This window comes from Cucurbita pepo, chromosome 7 (genome assembly GCF_057944985.1).
Source record: "Cucurbita pepo subsp. pepo isolate OVF chromosome 7, ASM5794498v1, whole genome shotgun sequence".
In the NCBI taxonomy this organism is placed as follows: domain Eukaryota; kingdom Viridiplantae; phylum Streptophyta; class Magnoliopsida; order Cucurbitales; family Cucurbitaceae; genus Cucurbita; species Cucurbita pepo.
Genome location: NC_141804.1, coordinates 3270917 through 3297214, shown reverse-complemented (window position 1 = coordinate 3297214; position 26298 = coordinate 3270917). Strand labels below are relative to the sequence as shown.

The 26298-nt window shown below is 34.6% G+C and overlaps 1 protein-coding gene across 1 annotated transcript; it reads right to left on the bottom strand.

Annotated features, from left to right (window-relative positions):
• Positions 1-47: 47 nt before the first annotated feature.
• On the bottom strand, positions 48-26143 carry ECA3 (endoplasmic reticulum-type calcium-transporting ATPase 3). Its single transcript, XM_023681825.2, has 34 exons — positions 25980-26143; positions 25630-25680; positions 25487-25520; positions 24522-24539; positions 20866-21002; positions 19555-19629; positions 17438-17483; positions 16246-16305; positions 16064-16144; positions 15192-15277; positions 13917-14018; positions 12860-12913; positions 12312-12413; positions 10926-10984; positions 10206-10350; positions 9957-10064; positions 9319-9471; positions 8730-8834; positions 8002-8198; positions 7359-7470; positions 5712-5810; positions 5468-5613; positions 5295-5352; positions 4865-4957; positions 4537-4587; positions 4301-4432; positions 4073-4174; positions 3641-3695; positions 2944-3029; positions 2028-2176; positions 1746-1851; positions 1593-1646; positions 1321-1372; positions 48-544 (listed from the first exon to the last, which is right to left on the bottom strand). Exons 1-34 carry the CDS (start codon positions 26010-26012, stop codon positions 477-479), a joined length of 3009 nt encoding a protein of 1002 aa, XP_023537593.2. The 5' UTR covers positions 26013-26143; the 3' UTR covers positions 48-476.
• Positions 26144-26298: the final 155 nt, after the last annotated feature.

The window sequence follows — 26298 nt, the reverse complement described above, 5'->3', positions numbered from 1 at the left end:
AAAAAATTGCTTTAATAGAGTTTTATTAAAAAAACGCTGATGAAGGCTCATACCAATCATCTCTGAAATTGAACCCATTTATCATCAAAAACTCGTCCATAATGGGATTGGAAATTATAAATTGCAGTGAACATTGTTCTATATAAGACTTGCTATATGAAAAAGATTCCAAAAGCAGCAATGTAAATTTTTCACGTTATGATAAACTTTAAATTGATGGAGAAAACTAAAAAGATTAGTAAAATCCCACATTCATCTTCGCCGCTTTTTCCTCATGAACGTCGCTCGAAGGGGCGTTAAGCTTCAGACTTGAGGGGGGTATTCCATTATAAGATTAACGAATACTAGTGAACGCTCGGGTCAAACTCGTGAGATTCGATGATAGAATGATATCAATCAATCTTCATGCTTGCTATTCAGCCATGAGTATAACAAAGTAGTAGTGTGACCAGTTGTATGTCAAGGTAGTGTCATTCCTACTTGTCACGCAATTCCTTCTTTGGAAGCAACTCATGCCTTTTGAATCTAAATGGAAGCCTCAACCCTACAATTATCCAACCAAAACAGGAACCGATAAGTTCCACCACATTTTGCCTATTACTGCATCAAAATATCTGATTAACAGAATAAGGTTTAGAGATTATTGCTTTCACTAACCATAGATACTGTAATAAACGATAAATACTTAGACATAAAGCAAACATGCATTAACTGTGTTGAGGATGGTCGGGAGAAAATCTCACATTGGCTAATTTAGGAATCATCATGAGTTTATAAGGAATACATCTCCATTGGTATCATTGGTATCATGAGTTTATAAGGAATGATCAAAGTGGACAATATCATACCATTGTGGAGAGTCGTGATTCCTAATATGGTATCAAAGCCATACCCTTAACTTAGCCATATCAATAGAATCCTCAATGTCAAACAAAGAAGTTGCAAGCCTTGAAGGACTAGTCAAAATTGACCGAAGTGTCGAACAAAGGGTGTACTTTGTTTGAGGACACCAAATGAGTCAAGCCTCAATTAAGGGGAGGCTATTTGAGGGCTCCATAGGCTGGCCTCAGGGGAGGCTCTATAGTGTGTACTTTGTTCGAAAGGAGGATTGTTGGGAGGGAGTCCTACATTGGCTAATTTAGGAAATGATCATGAGTTTATAAGGAATACATCTCCATTGGTATGAGGCCTTTCGGGAAAAGCCCAAAGCAAAGTCATGAGAGCTTAAGCTCAAAGTGGAGAATATCATACCATCGTGGAGAGTCACGAATTCTAACATTAACAATAATAGATGCTATCAAACAGGTGAGGAAAACATACTGCCACTGGAGCGTCGTGAAAAGAACTTCAGTATCTCATCAATAATTATAACCTGCATCGGATAAAGAAAAGATCCTTTCAGTTGAAAGGAAAACACGGAATTTGGTAGGCATGGAAATAAATAAAGTATGAACATTCATAGAGGGGTTTGCAAGAGTTTAGCAAAAACGGTTATTGCAGGAAACGAAACCATGATCTTGAAACCATGATCCTGAGGGAATAAGAAAAACTGAAATTGTACAACAGAAAAAAATGAGGGGTGCGAATATTACAGGAAACGAAAGGTACAAAACCATCGTCCATTCAGCCCAAGATAATGGCGTTACCTGTAAGGAAACAATTTCACAGTTTGTCAAACTGATTCACTTAATTATATGAAGCTGCCACGAAAGGAAGCAAGCAGATCAAGAGAGAAAAAAACTTACAGAGAAAAGAACAGCTAGTGGTCGCACATACATAATAAGCATGTGAAGGATCATGGTTATGACAATGGAGGCAACAAGCCATAAATTACTCCAGGGAGGGATAACACTGAAAAATATGTCTACTTATTAACCACATACATGATCAAAACTAACCTAGCTTTCTAGGCTAGCATTAAAAACTTTAGGAAAATCACCGTCTTAATTGTCACTTGCTTCATTCAACAATTCACAAACTTAATAAATTGCAGTAACCTCGAAATATAAATGTAACTGAATACTTACAGAAGAGATTGATTTTCGCTTAGATTATTTAAAGCATTGAACATCTCGACGACAACAAGTACAGTCATAGAAACAGTTGACGGATGCCGATCCTCAAATATACTGCAAGGGTATGTTGTCGCTCTTGTTGAACAAGTATCAAAACTCATCTGAAAGAAATATTTCAAATTGAGAATGGGCCAAAACCAAAACCAAATCCAATTTTTCTTTTCTTGAAAATTACAAGTGCGCAAGGAAAAAGATGAGTGTAGAAATTCAAGTTGCATGTTTAGATTCACTCGAACTCTATGCACAAATATTGTTAATGTTTTTCCCTCTCGCTCACAGCTCTGGCTCCCTTCCTCTCGCTCTGGCTCCTTTTTTCTCAGTAGACTCCTCCTTTCCCTCTCCCTCTCACTCTTGCTTCCTCCTTTCACTCTCCATCTTCTAGAGATAACTCCAGAGGGGTGGCTACTGCCAGACGAAAAGACATGGGAGAGGGGTGGCTACTGCCAGAGGGTCGCTAGAGGAAGAAGACAGTACGAGGGAGAGGAGCAATCATCACTGGGGGCAGCTAAACAGGTGAGAGAGGGAGAGAGGAAATAAGGAGAGTGAGAATAGGGGGAGAAGAAAACGAGAGGGAGAGAGTGGAGGGGAGAAGGGAACGAGAGGGAGAAGGAATCGAGTTAGAAATAAAAATAATAACAAATGTTTTAAAAAGGTTGGAGAACTTTATTTTGAAAACCTAGGTCAAATAGCATTTCGGTCCAATCCTTTAGTCACTCAGTCAAAATAACCTGTTAGTATAATGTCCCCCACCCACCCACCCACCCACACATTTGCAACGATAACCAACATGCATATGCTTATCTTCATATGATAAACCAGGAATAAACTGCACAATGCCATAGGAAGACAGCAACAAATAAAATCTTACCAACTCAGCGTAAGGTAGCTTAGGACCACTGTCGGAGTATATAAACCACCATATGAAGCCAGCAATTGTTGCAAGACCAACATACGCTGCACCAATGATATAACTATTCAAAAACTTTTTACCAGCTTTTAACAGCTGAGAACAACATTTAATTTGAATGTGCAGAGAATTAAAGCTCAACATAAACAAGAATGAGAAGCATTTCTGTTCCACATTGAAAATTCTGTACCACTGGGAGAACTATCATTAATGCATAAGATGAAAATTAGGCTCACCACAAGAACTTGATAGAATAAATAACAATGAAGTAACAAAAGAAGAGAGGACATTGTAGGAAGTTCATCTAATGGAAGCAATTTCTTCCCAATAGAAGAGAAGAGTGTGGCAACCTATACTTTTGAAAAATTTGCAGCCCAATTAAATTTTTAGTAATTTGTCGTGAGGAAATAAACTTGAATCCCAACAGTTCAGTTTTACTTCACAGTTGAGCAAATACAAGGAGAAGTAAAGGTGGGTATACGGTCATAAGTAGCAGTCTATCTAGCCATGCAAGGCACATGGATCAGTCACAATCTGCGTCCCAAAATGAGTGTAAATTTTGCACGTAGAAACAACAAAGATACCAAGCTAGAGCCATAGATATCTAGCAACAAACATTCCATGGAAGAAACCAAGTATAGGTCATTCATTGCCCTACCTCCAATTACCAAATAACGAAAGAACAACCATCCAGTCACCACAGCTTCATTCACCTGCAAGATCAAATCGATTGGACTAGGAATACCTTCATAAAAGAGGCAAACTATTGTTTTAAGAAGATAAAATCAGTTACAGTTTACATCATGTAACAGGAACAAGAACGGTAAAGAAGATCTTCATGGGGGAAGAATCTAGATACTACAATGTTAGCACACCACACAAGTAATAAACAAGAGAGCGCAAATTTATAACCTGTCATATAAGCAAGAAATCATAGATCCAACAGCAAAAGCAGTGAAGAAGATGAACGTGAAGGGAAGAATATAACCATAAATCTTACGTTAATCACTGAACTTCACAAGTAACGATCCCACAAAGATGACAAATCTATATAACCATTTAAAGAAAGCAAGCCTCACTAATTCATTACCTTTCGAGGCTTAGATTTCATTACATCGGAGTCTTGCTTATTAAATCCAATTGCAGTTGCAGGCAATCCATCAGTGACCAAGTTAACCCAAAGAAGTTGCACCTGTAATCATTTTCTTCTATGAGGAAAGTTCTTTTGCCACCTCAATGGAAGTACACTCAACTTTTGCAGATACATTAACTATTACCAAAGAAGTAGATGCATTAAATAAAAGCTGAAAAAACGTACAGGGGCAAGCGTCTCTGGTATTCCAAGAACAGCTGCCACAAATATACAAACTACTTCACCAATATTTGAAGAGATCATGTATCTGATGAACTGCTTAGTATTATTGTAAATAGCTCTGCCCTCTGCAACAGCCTATCGAGTTTGAAACCGGTCACAAAGTTTAAGAATATATAAACTAAAAAATAAACAATCACCCTTATCCGGAAATTTTTTTAGGACATGAGGCAGGAGCTTACCGCAACAATAGTAGCAAAATTGTCATCAGCTAAGACCATATCAGATGCACTCTAGGTATAGAGAAAAAGGAAGAAAAGTGGCAAGGAAAATAGTTAGCATTAACAATAAGAATAATAAAAGAAAGCCCGGTGGTGTAAAATTTAAAATAACTAAAGTACTAACGCATATTACCAAATTGTGTGCTGAAAGGAAGTACTAGACAATTAAAGGGCAACTTAATATTAATTATTCAAGGAGACAGCTAAAAAAGCAGCAAGCCCAATTAACAGGTTTGGAGACATAAAAAATTAAAGAACGTCACAAAAATTTGCCAGTGACCACACCAACCTTGGCAACTGCTGTTCCTGAACCCATGGCAATACCAATATCAGCTTTCTTCAGTGCAGGTGCATCATTGACACCATCACCTGTCATAGCAACCTAAGAAATCCACAAAAACTGAGAAATTAGAAGAATGTAACATCTATACATGAGCGTGTTAATGCATATAGATTAGTATTCCTTTTAGTTTCCCTTTTGTAAATTTCAAATATCAATGAAATTGTCTCATACTTTAAAAAAATGTCAAAACAAAAGGAACATATTAGAGATATGTTGGAAAAAAACGATTATTATACTACAATGTATTTGTTAAGTGGTAATTAGTTGGTACTAGTATACCAATACATGTAAAATTCAAAGAATAAATGACCAAACATGCCTAAAATTATGAAGTGATATTCCTGCAAAATTTCTAATGAGAAAGACTTAAAGTTACCACTTCATTCTGATGTTGTAAGGCCTCCACAAGCATTTGCTTATGAGAAGGTTCAACCCTGAAAAAAATGAACTCTATTAAAGACGTGTACTGAAAAAAGAATTTATTATTCATTGAAGAAAATGACATATACGAGTACTTGGCTTCTAATTATAGACGAATGTCCAAAGTACCTGGTGAAGAGTGCCATTCGTTGCAATGCCATTGTTTGTTGCATTGCAGGTAGCTCTTCAAATTCAGAAGCAGTAAAAGAATGATCAGCTAGATCTACCAAGTGGTCAAAAGCACCAATCTTGCGGCAGAGTGATTCAGCAGTTGACTACAAATGCATGTTAAGTCAGCAAGTTACCTCTAACGATTTGGCTATAAAGAAAGTTACATAAAATTAATAGAGTGAAGGGCTGGATTTAGAGAAACCTTGTTGTCCCCAGTTACGACTATAACACGTATACCAGCATTCATACATGAAAGCATAGCATTTCTCACTTCCTCTCTCGGTGGATCAAGCATTCCAACCTTTAAAATGAGAGGTCAACAGATAAATTCTAAGAATCCGGTAAGGAAACTACAATCACGCAACAAAGACACTCAAAACAAATTTAGGGGCTCCAGCCAGACAAAGGAGGAGTATAAATGAAGACCAATGACAAATTTGAGCTAGGTCAAATGAAATACAAGAATGGTAAAACATGGAAAACAGTACAAATAAGATAGCAATGGCAATAAGCATAAATCCCAAAAGATTCCAAAAATCCAGAGGCAAGTAAAGATCACTGTCATCCCCTTGATACGACTTATAACATTAACGTGCAACAATAAGTTTATCCCAAATTTCTATTCAATCAACACCTTTGTTATTGAAGATTCTATTAACCCTTTTCAACAAAATAATATGTAACAGAAGCAACCAAAACAGACGTTGGAGTAAATGGCATCCATGGTTGTTTTCTTGCTATTCATGTATCTCAAACTCCTGCAGTTCTCATGCAACAAATTTCTCTCTTTGACTGCATTGCAGCTGTAATGAACTCTTTAAATACATTGCGTCAAAGCAACCATTAGGATATGCTTACTTTTCAGCATTAATTTTGATGATGACTTCCGCTATTAATACCAACCATATTTTCTTGAATAGCTTCACTTTATTTTCCTTCTTGAAGACTCTTCTGTGATGGATTAACTTGGACAGCTACTTGGATCATAGTATAGACTTATTAAGTTATATAATTTTGATAAATAATTTCAAGCTAAGCTCAGGAAAAGGTCAACATTTGTCGCAACCATCCTTACTCTGGTCATTACAACAAATCTAGTGTCATTTTTTCCCCAAAAATCAGCTTCGATTTATATTGTTTTCTGATTCGTTTTCTATATGATCTTCCTACACATGAATGTCAAATAAAGTTGAAAATCATTCTTCTATGAAGCTTTTAAAGTCTAAGCGCATTCTAATCTCGCTTAGTGTAGCATGAAAGGTTACTTCACGTTTCTGTAAAGCTCAAGAGCTTTACATTTCTGTTAGACTAGTGAGGTTCAAGCATGTTTTGAAGCAAATTTAAGATAGTAAGCATTCATCCAAACAAAGAACGCAGCCTCTAGATAGATCTAGAGTCTTGATGGAAGTACAAGAATGTAAAAACCCAAAGTTCTGATTCTATGAAATAGGTGTGAAATAAACCAGGACAAAAAAAGTCTCAAATTAGTATCTGCAAGGTCGCACTTAAAGAAATATATCTTCAATCAACTAAGTACCTAGATCTTTTATACTAAAGGTAACAGAACTTAGTGATATGGCGGATATGTATTTGCCTTTGTCCATCTACCCAAATGCTATCTCTTAAGAACCCAAACTATTCTCCTATCTCCACAATAAATAAAACTGTTAATTTTGTACTGATGTACAATTTTAAAGAGAACAAAATTGTAGACGATGTGGCAAAATATTGAATTAGTTGTAAGAATGCAACAATCCGTATTCATCAGCCATATAGAAGCTCCATAAAGACAATAGATAGAATGAGGCAGCAAATAAACTTAGCATTCTATTTAAAAAAGAAAGCATACCAACCCAATGAATGTTAGGTCTTGCTCATCATCAAATGATAAACTCTGTTGACTCACAGGAAGCAATTTGATTGCTATAGCCAGGCACCTAAGCATTTCATTTCCTGCAAAACTGTCCAAGACATGCATTCATATAATTTTACTGGCAAGTACATTAATATATGAGGCACAACTACTCATCTGCTTCATGCATTCTTAGGTAAGCATAAACCCCTTGTGATTGGTGTATCGACATTGCCATGAACCCAAAAAAAAGACTTTTAAATCACTGGTAACCAGAGGTTTTCTGGTAAATGTCCATTGAATTGTGTCCATTGCCATTTCAAAGAGATCTAACTCCTGTTTTACAACTTTTAACATCGATACCTATCTATTTGTCTTTCCTGTAATTTTTTTAAAAGAAAATTATTGAACTAAATAACAACTATAATGTAAATTCAATCCTGTCCGGGAAGTAATGTTTTCCTTTGCTTCTCTTTGTGCACAATGGAAATAAAGAGTAGGGAGATTCTAGCATATGAAGATGGGGGGCACATATGCACATTGGTGGGTGAAATAAAAAGATACAGCCAGAAAGAGGGAAGGAAGGGGGAAGAGCATGAGGATTAATGTATTACGCTGATAAAAAACCACAAATTCTAACCTTTGAAATCTTGCTTCCAGTTCAGCACGAATACTAGGAGTTAAAACATTGGTGGAACCATCTTCATTGCAAAGGATACTTGAGCATCTCGAAATAATGCTCTCAGGGGCACCTTTGGAGAAAAGGATATGTGACTGGTTTCTGCTACATAAAATGCTCATCATCTTGCGATCACGAGAAAATTCCAATACAGAAATCTGCAAAGTTTCTTTTGATAAGCAAGCAACATGACCAAAACAACAACCTGAAAAGTTGTCCATCTGCTTAAAAATTTCAATCCTTTTATTAATGCGTTACGTTGAAAGCATACTACATGGGTAGCATCTCACAAATTAATGGAGCCCTGCATGGCGTTACTTTTACTCCTACGTAATCTACATGGGCTTTTTTCACTCAAATAAAAAACAAAAAAATACTTTGTTCGAATATTATTAAATCACGACCAGACCCAAAGTCCAACAAATGTACCAATATTGATGAGAGAAAAAATTACAATACAAGGATTGAATATGGGATATCTGCTCTGATACCTGTCAAATCACCACTAAACCCAAAGTATAAACTAATAGATTATGGTTAATTTAATTTAAAATCAATACTTCAACACTACTGCACATCATATCAATTGTTAATCAATACTTCAACACTACTATGACAAATATTTTACGTTTAACTTCCGTTTCATACTGCACAGCATATCAATTGTTTGCTTGTAAAAAGAAACCAACCTTCTTGAACTGGTTCTCCCAATGGTGGTTACAATAGGATGCGCGCTCATGCTTGCTTAGCATATTTAGAGCAAAAGGCATTGAAGTAAAACCAGGAAGACCAACCTGAAACATTATTTTATTTATTATACATATGTATTTATATTCTCTGTTGGGAAGTGTTCAAAATACGGTAAAATCAAAGGGCGTTTCGGGTGTGTATATTTTTCAGTTGTTTTAAACTGATTTTTTTTTTCAAAAGGAATAAAAATCTAAAAAATAAAAAACTGTTTAGAAAGATAATTTTTGTAGCGTTTTTTTTCATTTATTTATTCTGTATATTAATTAAAACTATAACACAACTGAATCAACTTGCACTTAAAAAACAATCGAAGATTTTATATGAACAGATAATTTAGAGCAAAAAATCAAAGAGAACATATGAAAGCAACAAATTATTATTTCCATCTTGTTGCTACTCTTTATTCTGAAAACTGTTTAAAAGAACAATCCAGCCAAAACACTTTTCTAATTAAAAAAAAAAAAACTGTTTAAAAAAAAAAAAAAAAAAAAAACCATTTTTAGACATTACATTCTAACAGATCCTAACCTTTTCAGCAAAGACACGCAGTGCTACTTCAGTTGATTCACCAATTTTTTCGTAGTTCCCCTTATCTGGATTATACTGCAAAGTAGACTCGTTGCAGAGGGCAGAGCCCATTGCCATGTGTAGAATACAAGGCAATTGAGCTGGAAACTCAAGCTACAGAAATCAAACATTTGAACCAGGCTAAAGTTAATCAAACAAATGAATGAAAATTTCATAAAGAAGCCTCGACAAAGTTAAAATTGTATAAAAAAGAAAAGGTCTTCCAATTTTGACCACATGCTTGGCTACTTAAAGGAAAAATAGGGGCCATACCAGTAGGACAAAGCTCTTAAACCATGTAGAAAGAGGTGCAACATTAAAATAATCAATAAGACAAGTTTATTTAGCTTTTGAATTTGCCAGTGAGTTTAAAACTACCATTATAAGTTTTAGCAGATTATAACCAGAGTGCAAGTTGCTGAGGATGGAGATCGAGACAGTAAATGCAGTTGGATTCATAAATGATTAATTCACTAAAAACATCACGATAGAAAACAAAAAAAAAATGTCAGTAGTTTCAACAACCCATTTCCAATCTAAGTTACAAGAGGGAGAGATGCAATGCAAATATTTCATAAGCTACACCAAAGTACAATTACCTGTACTCCAGTGCTGTCAAAAATAGTACCATCAGGAGCGTATGTTGTACCGCTGACATTGTACTCGGAAAGTTGTGGACCATGCAAAACAGAATGGACCACACAAATCTGAACAGAGACAGTAACAAAGAAAGAAAATTTTCAATATTTTAGACAAACCAAAAAAAAAAAAAACAGAGAAAATCACATGATGACGCTCAAGTTGAATCAAATCGCATTTTTAAACCTCATATTTCATAAGAGCATCACCTTTGAGACAGACATCATATTCGTAGTCAAAGTTCCAGTCTTGTCACTACATATAACAGTAGTGCAGCCTAAAGTCTCAACAGATGGCAAAGACCTCACAATTGCATTCAGACGTGCCATTCTTTTGGTGCCAAGAGCCAAACACCTACAAGTAGTACATGAAAACTATGAGCATCTTCAGACAAGATAAAAGTTGCCCCAGTAAGAAGTCAAATTAGGCAATCATGATATTGAGAATGAAGCAGAGTAATTACTATAAAGTTGAATGAATTAAAGCTTCAACCTGAAAAAACATTAATATGGAAAAATGATGCTAAGCAATACATGGCATACTTAATGCATATGAACCTTGCACCATGGCCAAGGACAGGAGAGGTATTGTGTATTTAGAACATTAGCTTCATAGGCATTCAAATGGTCAACCATATCTTAAGCTTCCATTTATAAAAAGTTAGTAAATAAGAATAAAATGCTAGATTACATATTGCAGAAATGATTATGGTTATGTATGACAAAAAGTAGTTTTATCACCACTATATGTTCTGTCAATATTCTAGATTGTCGCAATTTCCTGTTGTCACTTAGTTTGCAACTATTGCTTAGAAGGGGTTTCCACGCTCGTCTACTTTTACACAGTGATCTGATATTCTTAATTTTTCATACACCAAGTGAAAGGTGGAAAATCTTTATCCGCTAAGAAAGCTTAAATAAATCACTTACGTTGTGACAACGGCAGGAAGTCCTTCAGGAATCGCTGCAACAGCAAGAGCAACTGCAATCTAAGTTGGGAGATAAGCAGGTGCAACGTCGTTGACCATGGAAGGGATATTCAGTCAGTACGACTAGAAGATAGTACAAAATGTTGTAAACAAACATTATGAAAAGAAAACTTCAACAAACAAAGTCAGGTATCAAAAATCCTAACCATTCCCAGCAGCCCTAATCATTATAACTTGCAAATTTGACGTTTCACATGTGATCACAAAGTTTGAATAAAAAATTTCAAACTTTTCATAACTCCGATAACAGTTAGTAGCTTGAAATTATTACATCATATTCCCGTGCTATATAAAAAAGAATAATGAAGAAAACTCTGGTCTTCTGAGTCTTCTGATATGTTGTCTAGCAAAATTTTCTTCAACCGCTTACTTCCCTATCTCAACCTTCCACAGCCTTCCTTTTCAAGCTTTTAAGCGTCAAAATCCCAAAAATGTTAGTGCTTAACATCTTAGACTTTATTTATAGGTGTTCCTTCCTCCTCCAAATTCCCAAAAATGGCACGACAGAGGGGACAAGTCGAATGGGTCAAAAGCCAAGTGTCGATAAATTCCATATGAAAAGCATGGCTGCATTTGGTCAAGAATTGGGGCTTGTTGAAGAAAAGAAGGAAAGGGACGGAGAGGAGAGACGAAGAGGAAAAGGGGGAAAAAGAAGAAGAAAAGGCAAGAGGAATGGCACCAGTGGCGGTGACGACGGATGGGAGGAGGATGAAGAAAGAAGAGGGAAAAAAAGAGAGAAAAAGATAAATATGTTTTTAATAAAAAAATGTCACTCATCTTTCTGTTAGCTAATTAACGAAACAGCTGATTGAATAACCAAAATGCTACCAAATGCAAACTTAAGGGATAAAATGGTTGAGTTTAAAAACTAAGGACCCAAATACAACCAAATCCAAACTTTAGGGACCGAAAGTGTATTTTTTTCTAACATTTTTATAGTCATCCTCCAATAAATTTTGTGGGTGACCTAAGAAATGTATGCCAAGGGTGTCAACAATCATAGCAGTACGATCTCATCATACATTTTTACATTTTCTTTGTTGTACTTCCGTCTTTATTATGTAAAAGGAGAACTTGTCTCTGACTTCACCTTCCTTATTCAGGACTCTCTCTTTATCTGTTTTGCGCATTAAATTTAAAGGGATCTTGCGTTACTTTTTATTTTTTTAATGCTTTTCCCATTTTCTGCTATTTATAAAATCCATTTCCTTACATTGTATGCATCCATGTAGGGACATCCCTATCAAAGTCTAGTTTAGCATAAAGAGCGCCACAGAATTCAATTTAAGAACAACTATAATAACAAATCCTTTAAAAAGAAAATTACCTTGAAGTAGTGTATTGCACCACTCAAAATCCCACCATGAGAAGGATCACGAAAGTGACCAATGTTCACTATCCATACAAGTGCACAAATTCCAGCAATAACCTGATTACAAATGAATAAAAAGTTAAAGATCAGACCAAAAGTAGATGTAGAATATCAACAAACAAAAGCGAGCTTTGAGAAGTGGACTTCAGAAATTACTCCTGATTATTCAATGATTTAATCTCAGTTGATGAACCAATCATCTAGATTGAAAGTAAAAGGCCTAGCTTTTGAGAGAAGTTTGATATGGATCACAATAGATATATGATAGACAAGAGGCATATCTAACTCTTGCGAATTAAAGCCAAACCTGGACCAAGCTTGAACTAAATATAATATAATATAATATATATATTGTTTTCACCAGAAGTCAATCTCGCATGTGCACATTAATTCTCTCATGTAAAATCTATGAATATCCAAATGTCTAAATAATGAAATTAATGAAGCTAGTAGACCCAAGGACTGAAAAGAAGATCAAAGACTTAATGTGCACTTTGCATCACCTTGGCCAGAAAAGTACCAAATTCATCTAGCTTCTTTTTCAATGGTGTCACCTCCTGCAATTGAAAATAGATTTGAAATAATGAAATTAAGACAGTAAACTGGTGGAGAAAAAGAAAGGTTCAATGTCATTTCAGATGCAACTGGTGCAAAATTAGATCACAGGAGGTTAGATAAGTCAAAAGTATATATAGTTTCACAGTTCCAGATAGAGACATTAGAGATTGAATTTACAAGGAAGAGCCATATCCCAGGTTAGAAGCTTTCCTATATCTCATGATAATGTACTAATAATTTTATTTCAAAAAAGTTTCCTCTTTTATTTTATCAATGAGTGATTATGTACATTATTTCTTTTAGTAACTAAATCTAATATGATATAATTGGATTGATTTGACTCGAGGAACTTAATGAAAACAAGGTATGAGATATAGAAAAGCTTCTAACTTCTTAATGGAACAAATAAATAGAACGGTTGATGCACTCAAGTTTCCAAAGAAATGCCTCAAGTTGTGATTGGCTCAAAAAGAAATTCAGGCTTTGTTTTCATAGGAAGAAAATAACCTAAACCTAAGGCTAATTACCTCATCGAAAGGTAAAAGAAGCTATTTACCGTAAGGTAAAAGAAGCTATTTACCGTAAGGTAAAAGCTTGTACAAGAAAGTAACAAATTAAAATATAAGAAAAGGAATAAAACAAATAACCATACACGGGTATAGAAAAGATCAAGAATAAATAAAGAAGCCCCAAATCCTAAATCAATGGTCTTTTTGGTTTTTGGTTTGTGGCTTCAATTTTTCTTTTTTCTTTTTTTAATCAAAATAAGTGGTTACGAAGAAGTATGGCATGGAATACTAGGACTACTGTCTTTAAAAAAGTTTAGTAGTAAACATAATTATTTATCATAAAAACTTGAAGTGCCTTATTTTAACTCCATTATCATTTTGATGGAATAGACACTCGCGATTCCAACATTTTCCCCAGTAACAGGACCGCAACTTATTTAAAAAATGAAAAGAATGAATGAAAGAGAGAGAGATACTACTTAGTGGCACTTACATCATCCGTTTGCAATATAGAATCTCGTATATTGCCCATAGCAGTATTTGCACCAACTCCTACCACAACAGCACGTGCCCTGCCAGCAACCACCACAGTGCCCTGATAGTAACAAAAGGATAGAAAACTTACAAATCCTAGTAAAGGATGAAAATCATTAATATAAAAACATGTCCAAGATCAGAGCTCCACACAATCATTGACCATGTTGAGAAAAGTTACTGAAATACTAAAATTTCATAATGCACCAAAAGTCAACTTGAAAGAACAGATGAAAACAATTTTAAATTGTGTATTGCGAAGTTTCTCTCTTCTTAAAATTCTCAAATATACTAACTTCCCATTATAATCAATGTGAAGATTGAGATTACAAATACTATCAAAGAAATGTCAAGAGGATAATCAACTTTTTGGTATTTGATTCTAGCAGAAATGCCCTCAATTTTTGGTGTTGGAAAGGGTAGGAAGAGATCTATCTAGGTTGATTACTATATTGATCAACAAGAAGAGTCTTGAAAAGTTGTAGAAAGAAGAAATATACTAGATGGGAAATGGAGGTAAAAGCTCTTTTTGAGATGATTGATGGATTATCTCTAGATAGGAGGGAAGACAAAAGAGTCAGGGAGCCTGATCCGTCAGGTTCTTTCTCAATGGAAGTGGTTAGGGAACTTAAAATTAAGCTTTGATACCGAACAACCCTATGAATGCCTATTAGAAGACAAAAGACCTCAAAGAATGTGAATGTTTTCATGCAGCAGGTATTAATACATCCAACTACAAAGGACATTCCCCAAGTTTGCTCTAAGCTTTGTGATTCACGTATGAAAGCTAAGGGTGGACAAATTGCATCTTTCCTTCCATGGTTTGTACAGCCAGAAATGTCGCTGTGTTCGTTGCTCATGGGTGTTGGCAAATATTCTAAAGACAATAGTATAAAATATCTTTGTGGTCGTTGATTTACATGTAGAGCCAACACGTTGTGGATCAATGCTAGGGAAGCAAATCACTTGGGGACTTCGGTAACAAAGAAACCAAAGGACTGACTTGATATCAGGCTTCTTCTAGGCGCTTTATCCAAGTCTCTTAGCAATTATAGTCCCAATATAATTAATACTAATTCGAATGTTCTGTTTAAGCTCCCCTAAAGTGATTTATTTTTAGGTTTTTTGTGCTACCTTCATGTTTTTGTTTGAAAAAGAAATAGAAACAGAAACAAAATATGTTTAATCTCCAATGATTTCACCTATTTTCAAATTTAAACAATAAAATTCTTACAGAAAAAAGAATATTTGTCTTGTCTTGATATACAGCATTTACTGCTCTTGTGGCCTCCAGCTCTTTTTCAACAGAGCAACTCTCACCTATCATCATCAACAAACACAGACAATACAACATATCACTGATTATATTTCTTTAAGGAAAAAAAAAAAAAAAAAAAGAATAGACAACGAACATTAAGGCACAAGGAGGATGTATTGGTACAAAGTAAAACATATACTTCTCTTCTATAAAGGACCATTAAGCAAGATAATATCCATGACTCTTAGAAAATGGAAAGCCTTTTTGTGATAGTTCTTTCTGGGGTGGGGGGTTTCTCTAACCCCAGTCCCCTAGGCTTTCATTTTTGTGGCTTCCTTATATTTTCAATATACCAGTTATCCGTTTCTTATATATATGTTATAAACAGATCTATCACAATTTATAGTATAGTATTTCATGTTATAAATTCAATTTATCTTAGTTCAATTAAAATATGTATAATATATTATATTATAAATTACATGATAATGTAAAATAAAATTATACAAAATTCATAATCAAAAAACATAAGTTCAATAATAATGGTTTATATTCAACCTAATATTTAGTTTTGCAACTAGAACTAGTTTCGTGGTCTATATGTATTATAGAACATACTTTGAACATTTGTTTAAACTGAAATCCAATTTCTAAATTTGTTACCAAACACATATTTGAAAGCATGAAATACAACTCAATTTTCATTTAATCCTTATTTTCAAAATTCGATTTTCAGATTGTCTACCAAACAAACAGACACTCTCTTTCAAAATTGTACGTCTATCTCAAAAATTCAGTTGACTCATAATTTGGGACTCAAGACATGATATTTCATATGAAAAGATTACCTGTAAGAATTGCTTGATCAACACGCAGCTGATTACTAAGCATCTCAATCATTCGCATATCAGCTGGAATTTTGCACCCCACTATTCCACATAAAAATGAAAATGAATTTCTTCTAAATGATAATGAATTATAATTCCTTCATGGAAAATAATTCTTTTGCACTCAGAATGAATAAACTTACCAGCAACTTCTACAATATCACCTGGAACAAGCTCTGTAGCCGGAAGTATTGAAAAGCAACCTGCAAAATATACTTTGCGGTGAATAGCTGTTCAGAAAAAATGAAGTAACAGGATTGGCACAAGATTGACATCTAGAATTCATTTTCTCCCCCTTTTGATCGAACTAATTCATTAACATTATGGGAGAAGATAAAAAAATAAAATATCCAAACAATAAGTTGTACTGCCTTAAGCATTCAAAAAGGTTTGAAAGAATATGGACATCACAAACCCAAATTTCCCTTTAAATAAACTGATTACCCCGCACATTCATAAAAGACAGAAAAACTATAATGGAGTAGGATTTGAGAAATGATTTATTCATATAAGAAACAAATACGTTTTTTATAAGAAAGTAAGCTTTCGTTGATAGATATAAATATATATATAATGGCATACAAAATATGAAAACGAAAGAATATACGAGGGCGTACTAAAGTTGAAAGAAACAATATTTTTAAAAGATGAAAGAATACAAGAGAGGGAGAAATTAAAAAAAAAAAAAAAAAAAAAAAAAAAAAAAAAAAAAAACTACATGCATTTTAAGTGAGAAAATCACATTTTTAATCTATAATTTCAACAAACATATGAAGTTTAAATTAGGGGAAATTGCCACCATTAAATAAGTAAAGCTGATTGGTACAATTGTTGAAACAGGAATGAATATCATTGTTAATTGAAATATACAAAAACAAAATGAAAAGTTGTTTTGAAAAAGAAAGAGCTTTGGTATACAAAAACAGGCAAGCTGCTTCAAAAGAAACCAAGGGTTTACAAAATAGCTCTACACTTCGCTGTTATTAGAATAGTTTCCTTCTTCACATTAAAAAATGTCTTCTTTTTTTTTTTTTTTTTTTTTGGGAAAAAGAAAGAGGGAAAAAAAAGAAGAAAAATATATACAAAAACAGGCATGCTGGTCAAAAGAAACCAAGGGTTTACAAAAATAGCTCTACACTTCGTTGTTATTAGAATAACATCCTTCTTCACTATACAAATATTAGAACTCAACAGCATGATATCATTCAAGAACAAAATAGCACTACACTTCGCTGTTATTGGAGTAACATCCTTCTTCACATTAACAAATATTAGAACTCACCAGAGTGATACCATTGAAGAACAAAATAGAAACACTTGAAAAGAAAACAATACCATTTCTCATCACAGTAGCAATATCTGCCTGGTATGCCCGTAGTTCCTGCAGAAACAGTGGTCAAGATAAAAGAGTAAACACTTGAGACTAAACTTGGGATATGATATAGGACAAGGACCATCAGATCTCCCAAAGCCACATTGATAGAAAGAGAAATATTATCTATTGTACCTTCACCTAAGGCCAACCCCTGAGTGACACTCTAACAAACCTATTTGAGGCCTTGCAAATGAACCACTTTTACACACGCTCAAGACTCTTCCATGATTCAAAACTCAAAACCCAAAAGCATTTCAAACAATATCTTAAATCATTATATTTTCTTTCAAAAAGAAAATGGAACATCATGCAAGAAAGGAAACGAATCAAAAAATCACTTATTTATGCAATGCACAAACGCTCAGAGTTTTTGGACAACGATTCTCAATATATTCAGATAGCATCTCATATTTCCTAGGGGCATATTTCCTAGGGAGGTAAAGGATCTATTGGACATGGCCTTTAACGTACCACCCATTCAAGAATGCAAAAGCCCTATGAAAAACCTCACATGACTTTCTTTTGGAATATGCGGAAAGAAAGAAATAAAAAAGACTTATACAAAGCTCTTCAACAATGTTGTTTACAAAGCTATATATTGGTGTAAGCTGCCTAATATTTTTACTTCCTATAGTTATACCTCCCTCATTGTAAATTGGGAGGTCCTTTGTAATCATCATGGATATTACATCCTTTATAAATTTCAATCATCAATGAAATTGCCTCTTATAAAAAAGAAAAAAATAAATCCCTTCCAAGGTATACACCTTGAAATACGAAAATAACAACTCGAATACTAACAAATTCTTGAAAAGTCGCGAAGGCTCAGTCCTAAGGTCAAGCTTAATTGTAATACACTAGTCACACATTTAACTAAGACCATGTGTAATAAAAGTATGAAACACACTCCAAACATGCACATTCATGGCCTTCTCTCAAGACTCACAAGCAAATTAATGTATCCCTATGTTCATAATACTACATGCAGCCTAAAAAATAATTTGAATTCACCTTGCCTAACCATTCCATAGAATTACTGTTTCTCCATTGGTTCTCCAATTCACTAAAATAGAAAAATTGGTGAACCTCATACAATTCCTCACCCCAAGTCCTTTTTGGCAACAGGCCTTAGAGTCCTTAATGACCCTCACCGCCACAAGGGAACTCGTCAAAAAAAAAAATCGTTTTCCTGCCCTGGGCAGGTGTCTTGATCATAAAAAATGGTGAAGCACAAATTCCCTAATCCACTAATGCGACCTGCCACAAGGATAAAAGGATAAAGGGAAATAGCATCCCCTTACCTCATCCCATTAAAAGACATTATAAGAACTACACTACCAAATATAAAATTTTGATCAGGTTATCCTCATCATGAACAGGATGTTCTACCATAAAAGTCAAATTCTTTGTTTGTGAGCCTAGCAATGCATGTATTAAAACTTTTGACAAGCTTCAACATAAATCTCCTTGGTTTTCCACTTCTCCTAGTTGTTGCCAGCTTTGTCTAAGGAACAGCGAAACCCATATTCATCTCTTTAATTATTGCCCTTACGCATTATCCTTCTGGAATTATATTCAGCAAGCTTTGGTTGGTTCACTTCTCATCCTGGAGATATCTATACACTTCTTAACTTCTCTATCAATGGACACCCTTTCAAGAAGGAAAACAAGATACTTTGGAACCACTTTATCTATGCTTTCGTATGGATTTAAGGTTGGAAAAAATGCCTGCATCTTCACAGATAAGCAAGAAAGTATTGTTTCCTTTATTTATTCTACTATATATCCTGCTCTTTTGTGGAGTTAACGTTCTCCTCCCTTTTGTAATTATAGTTTGACAACCAACATAGCTCAGTGAAGGTGTTTCTTGTAATTATTATCATATAGGACTTGTTTTTTATCCATTTCATACATCAATGAAATGCGATGATTTCTGTTTCCTATAAAAACAGATCCTTATCATGAAGCTCAAAATAGAAATAAATCTTACGAATTGAACTTCAAATAACTCAATACCCCAAATCATGCTACGAGATTAATCAAACTCATGGTGCCATTCAAATGTTCCAGAACTAACCACAAGAGCCTTTTCGGCATTTGTTTCTGTAATCACGCCTACTGCTGCATTTGCAGCCAATATCATTAGAATTACCTGTACAAGAAGGAAAAATATAAGCAATAAATAAATGCTCCATTCCATCACTCAACACATAGATCAGTACCTTTTTTTTTTTTTTCCTAAACAGGAGCAAGAAAAAAAAACTTTTCATTGATAAGGAAAATGTCGCAAAATAATTCCCACAACAAAAAGACTAAGTATTATGCCACTCCACAATATATCTTACAAAATCCCGCCTCCCTTGCCTAATTTGTGTTAATTACAAAAGAAGCATAATTTGCATCGACCCATAATTCCCTCTGTTTCACTTTAATGAATAGCTGCACAACAACAATTGCACCATGTTCCTTCTAAAGAAGAGTGAATAACTCCAGATAAATCAAAATTTTGTAGTAAGGAATTCCAAATCTTCTTGTTAAAGGGACAAATGAAATAAAATGGTCAATGCATTCCCGCTCTCCCAAGCAAAGAGAACATCAAGATGGATACAAATCCAAGGTGAGGCATCTAGTCAACAATCTATGAACTGTATTGAGGCTACAAAAACAGGCTATCGACAAAAATTTACCTTTAGGGTACTTATCATTCAAATTTGCCGAGGAAAGATCTATTGTTAAGCACCTACCAACCTTTATTTGGTTATGGAATAGTGAAAGCGCCAAAAAGGAAGTTAAATCTTTCTACATCGCAATTATTCCTCCTGTTGATGGTTCTCATCAAAATTCATTGGTAATGCAGCCATCTCTTTAGGGATAAAGATTAATGCTTGATTTTATGGTTGGTTGTAGTTAATGCACTCCATTATAATTCAAATTTTTAAAGGATAGATACCAATGTTTTTTTTTTTGGGACCAAATATGTTAGCATACACATGGAGCTTCTCATTTAAGAGTGGCCCCTCAAATCGCGAAGTTCTATTCTTTTATATATATATATATATATATATATATATATATATACATATACCCCTTACTTATCAATGCTAAATGAAGAGTGTTCTAAAATCTTCTTTGAAACTCAAGTTGAAAACGTATCTAATCATCCTACCATCATTTGTATATACTCCCACTTCTAATGAACGGCTTAAGGTTCTTATCCACAAAGACATAATGGAGGAATAAAAACAGACAAATGCAGGAGAGTGCATACAAAAAACTAAACAATGGGTATGAGAGATTAGGAAAATTGAAGCTCAATAATAAAAACATAAAACAAAATATCAAAATGACAGACAATAATAAATAAGAGAAGCTAGAAATTATATCTTACTGAAGGCTCCAAAAATGCTATTATGCCTGTCTCTCCATTTATCAAAGCCAATAGGAAAGAAACAACTGCTGCAACAATTAATATCTTCACTAGTAAATCATCAAACTGCTTCAAAATCAGTTTCCAAAATGGGGCCCCTGAATACATGAGAAACAATTAAGTTTCTGCATACACGCAAGACGATGTTCCTTTCATTCTAAGCTCACATTTTTTATAAAAAAAACTGAACTTTCATTTAGAAAAATAAAATGAAAGAATAGAAAGACATCCATAAAGCCAAAGCCCTCGAAAGGAAGCGCAACGTTTAAGAGCCAAAGACAAAACTTTTCATTTAAAAGATGAAAGGAGAGACTAGCTCAAAGGAAGTGCAACTAAAGAAAGGGGGCACCAATCAGTAAAAAGATCTAAAACACTTCCAAAAAACTTTAGTCACCTACGCTAAAGAGAAACATAGAACCTAAAGAAGGACCAAACATCATGTCCCTCTCAACCGCTAGCAATCCAATAGTTCCTCTCCTCACACAAGCACCAAAACACAAGCCCATTTGCGACAAAACCTTTCCTTCTCAAAAAGGGGGATGGAAAAGGCACTCCCCAATCATATCCCTATAACCACTCTTTGTATCGAGCAAATTGAGAGTCAAACACATCAAAAAAAAAAAAAAAGAAAAAAAGAAAAAAAGAGAGAGAGAGACTTCAAACAGTATGAGAGAAGTTTCAGCTCCAAAGAATATGAACAAGCATGTAAAATTTCTTCATTATTTTCTTCCCGTATAAATTAATTATTATAGGAGTCAATCCATTCTATACCCTCGTAAACACCAATTTTAACCACCCTCGTAAACACCAATTTTAACCACTACTGATGTTGTTTAGGGGGACCTTTGTCCTTTTATTTTAAAAAATGTGTGGCTACAACAACCTTTAAAAAAAAAAATCGGGAGGTCTAGTAGGGTGAATTGGTAGAAAGACTTCAAATTCATAAAGAAGTACATCTCAATCTTGAGAAATTAGAATTCTCTCACATTTCCAGTGATGTCTGCATTAAAAAGGAGAAAATTGACCTCTTTCCATCCAGGGGTACCAAATCACCAAAGTAAACTTCCTACACAAGGAAACACAACACCAGCCTGTTACAAATTAGAATCTTTATCTCTTCAATTCACTTGAGCAATTGAATAGCTATTTCTTGCTCAGGCTTAAGGGTAAGTTGAATTACTACTTCAAAAGGAGGAAACTAGTTGGAGATAGAAATCTAGAGTGTAACAGATGCAAGAGGGAGTCGGTACACTTACTCTTTATAATAGCTAATTTTAGGAGACGCAGAAACTTGATTGACTCCCATGTTACAAATAACGGAGAAATTCTTTCAAGAGATCCTGACTTTTAGATAGATGTGGTACCCTCCTCGTCCTTAAACATGAACTGGATTTACCTAAGCCCTTATACTCTGCTCTCCTTCTCAATCTTCTTGTCCTCATTGATAGAAAATCAAATAACATTGGAAGAGATCCAGAGAATGGTCTTAGTTTTGAGGGGCTACGGGTGTCTAGTCCTGATGGTTTCACTTGTACATTTTTCTAGGCTAGTTGAGAGGTCATGAGGTGGGAATTTGCTGAAGATATTTAACAAATTTTATGAGATGGGTAAAACTCGCGAATGAGATTACATTTGTCCTCTACTTAAGAGGTTGAATGCACGTAAAGTAGAGGATTTCCGGCCTACAATCTTTGTGACTAGTTGGTATAAAATAATTGCTACGGCCCTAGCCAATAGAATGTAGAAGGTATTATATCCCATACCCCCCACACAACTAGTGGTAATTAGATGTCTTTCGGACTGGACAGAAAAACCTTGATGAGGTTTTTACTCATCATTTCTTTCAAAGCCATTGAGGATTATGAAATTCATAAGTGGGAAGGATTCATCTTTAACATTTATGATAATGTATTGGAGTTTCTTGGACAGGGTCCTTTTGAAGAAGGATTTGGAATCTCATTGGAGAATTTAGGTGGAAATTTTTTTATGTTTGGCTAATTTTTTTGTTTTGAATGATGGTAGAGGGTAAGGCTAAGTGATTGACTCAACGCGAGGTTTTTGAGTGGGGGGGAGATGAGGTTCATGTTAATCAATTGCATTTTGCTAACAAAACCATCTGATTACATCCCAAACGATGATTCTCCTAGGATTTTGCATAATATATTGTCTATTACCGATTGGAAAATGAATTGGGAGAAATATTTTATAATCAATGTTAATGGTAGACCTTCTTTGCTCGGTAAGTAGCTTAGTGAATTGGGCCTTCCTAGAATTCATATCCTAGATGGGTTTCTTTTTATGTTTTAATGGCAGAAAAGGTTTGAAAGCGTATTTCGTGTTGAAAGAAAGCGTATTTCGTGTTGAAAGAAAGCCTATTTTTCTTGGGGGAAGATTTATCATCATCTCACATTATTTCTTATCCTATCCCCATCTAGAACTCCCTCCTGTATCGGTGCCAATTCAGAAATAATGACAAGAGACTTTTGCAAGGAGTAAAGGGAGGAGAACAGACCATCTGGTTCAGTGGGAACCAGTTGTAAGAGCTTCTGAAGAGGATGGTTTGCCGGTTGGGAAAGAATATTGCTCTCTTGGCTGAGCAATTATAGTTTTTTACCTTAACAGCAATCGTGAGGCATGAAGTAATTACTTAGTATGAGTGTTAATCCATTGGTTTGTTCTGATTGCAATGAATAGTGGAACATCCAGAAACCCCTTAAGAGCCAGCTTTCAGAGTCTAACTTGTTCCCTCATGAATTTCTTGATCAGAAATGGTTCTTGTGTTTGTTTTCAAGAGAATCACTAAATTGACAATGATCCCCTTCAGTTGCTTCCACCTTATCTTTATAATCCTTCCTTCCAAAATATGATTATATTGCCTGTATGTTCTCTTTTATGGGGTCCTTTTCTCCCAATTCATTCACCTTCTCTCGTATAATTTTGTACAAATGTGGATAAATGGGAAAGATTCAGCCGGGAAGCACAAGGAGTTAAATCAATTTAATGACAGATACTCATTAAAGGACGCAGCTCAACATAAAAACGTATAAAAATAATAGTTTATATAAGCTGTTAAATAACAAGATTCTTTTTCAAATCTGAATCCTCTTCACAGTATTTGAAGGCAATGGTGATAGGGAAAAAAAGAAAATAAACATAAAATACATCCAAATTTCCTAAAACAGCTGTAAAATTCTGCTGGTTGCTGGATTCAAAAACTAGAGTTGGGCAAGATGACAATCATATTAAGATAGTAAAACTGATAAAAGTGATAATAACGGGCGCAACCATATATTAGAAAAATAGCAGGAAATAGTATTTTCAATCCAACATTTAAACAACCACACTTCGTTATAGGGTTTTAGCCTAGAGATTTTTTTTATCTTTTTATGAGAAACCGTTTTTCATTGGGATTTGGCTAGAAAATTTTTAATCGCTCAATATTTAGACTTTGTACACTTGAGAACTTTTGATCCATCATACAGCCTTATCAAAAGAAGAAAAAAATGACTGCATAAATTTCCTCATAAAAAAGATAAATAAATATCATTTCACACAAAAGGAAAAGGAATGCAAGAAAAAAACGTGCAGATAAAGAAGCCAATAAATCCGCTACTTACTTTTCTCCTCAGGTAGCACTGGAAGCGATGATGAATCATGCAATTCAAGAGAAAACAAAAACATTAGAGAAAGCAGATAATGAATTATAATATGTTACATCAAACTTGGTAGATAAAGATGGAAAAGTGGCTAATTGGAAGCAAACCAAGCAACATAACAGGAATAGGTTATCAACATATTATAAATAAACAACCCGGTTCCTTTTATTTTTTCTTTGCAGGGGACGTAACCTCACGTATACCCAATTTCTTTTACTTTAAAAAAGTAATTGTATGCCATTAAAAGCATGAATTGAATGGATAATTTTCCACATGCTTTCCTCTTCAAGCTTATAAGACGTATAATAAACAGAACCTTCATCGGGATTCCAACCACTTTATGCTAAATACTGTAAAACAATGAACGATGCACATAGTGTAGTGCTGTTTTAGAAAACAAATGTTTCAATGAAAATCTAGTTAGAATACCAAAATCATTAAAACCCTGTAAAATGGTTGCAGGACGGTCAAACATCACTATGGATCATCCTAAATATGTATGCCTTACAAGAAAACCTTTTCCTTATCATTTTGGTAGACTAAAATTGAATTCAATAGAGAAATCCCGCATTCATCAATAGAACGCACTAAAAAGAATGATAGAAGACCGCCTTACAGCATTGACTATCCTGGAAAGTAGATACTGCTATGAGAAGTTTTTAGGACTCAAACAAACAACAGTCAGTGACAGAATACTTAATTTAGTTCTTTATCTCATTTCACCAATGAACTGTCCATCTGATCAAAACAATACTCAAAACAGCAAACATTTTGCCTCCACTTTTCACTAAGTAAACTACCAACATACGAAATAACCAGCATATTCGATAACTATCAACCAAATTTATTTACTTTGGTGTCAAAAAAAGAGAGGAACAAATTTGGAAGTACGACTCACGGTCTAGAACCAGGGTCAGAAAATGTACCGTTTTTTCCATAAACTCTAGCATGATGCAAAACCTGAAATGGTAAAGAAGTTTTTTTACACAAAATTAACCATCAGCAGCTTAATTAGAAAATTGGATGAGCATCAATCAATATTCTGCATGACTCGTAGGATTCCCAATACCTGATCGTCTGTGAGACCTTGTGATGGGTCAACCCCAAAAAATCCCAAGACCTGTTCGAACATAAAACACCGAATTTAAAATTGCACTAGGAATTCAAACAGCTAAATCAGAAAATGCAAGATAATTGTTGAATGGAGAGAGCAATAAATTCGAAAAAAAACAAGCGGAATTATACACAAAACTCAATAAATTATCAAATGGGTCTTAATCCACAATTCGAATAAAACTGTGTAATTTACTTCCAGTGCTCCGAATCAATGGTGTTGTGAAGGCGAATTGTAGAGTTTGATTCAAAGTCGGATACAAGGAAGCGGAAGGAAGACAAGGTGAGTGAAAGAGCAATGCAAACCTCAGAGATAGATCTGGAAAAGGCGTCCTCCATTTTCCAATGGGCGGCTTCACTGACAGCGAGAGTGGAGTTGCACCCAGCTACAGCTTCCAAATTCTGTTCCTACTGCAATGCCTGCTTGAGATCCGAAAAAGAATGAAATGAATCAAGTAAACTGTTGGTTTCGTAAATGGAAAGTTACGAATGGCTTCAATAGTCGACGCGCGACCTCCATATTTCCCGCTGGCCCAAAACAATCCATAACTGTTACTATATTGGCCCAATGCCAAGCTTTTATGGGCATGCCCAACATTCACCAAATTTCTCAATTTTTTTATTT

Bases quoted from the DNA above. Each gene is read 5' to 3' on its own strand.
- ECA3 (XM_023681825.2), bottom strand. From the start codon at position 26,012: ATGGAGGACGCCTTTTCCAGATCTATCTCTGAG. The intron at 10,985-12,311 runs GTAATTTTCTTT...CTCCCAACTTAG, and splicing joins GTGCAATACACTACTTCAAG to ATTGCAGTTGCTCTTGCTGT. The intron at 9,472-9,956 runs GTAATTGTACTT...TGATTTCTGTAG, and splicing joins TTGACAGCACTGGAGTACAG to CTTGAGTTTCCAGCTCAATT.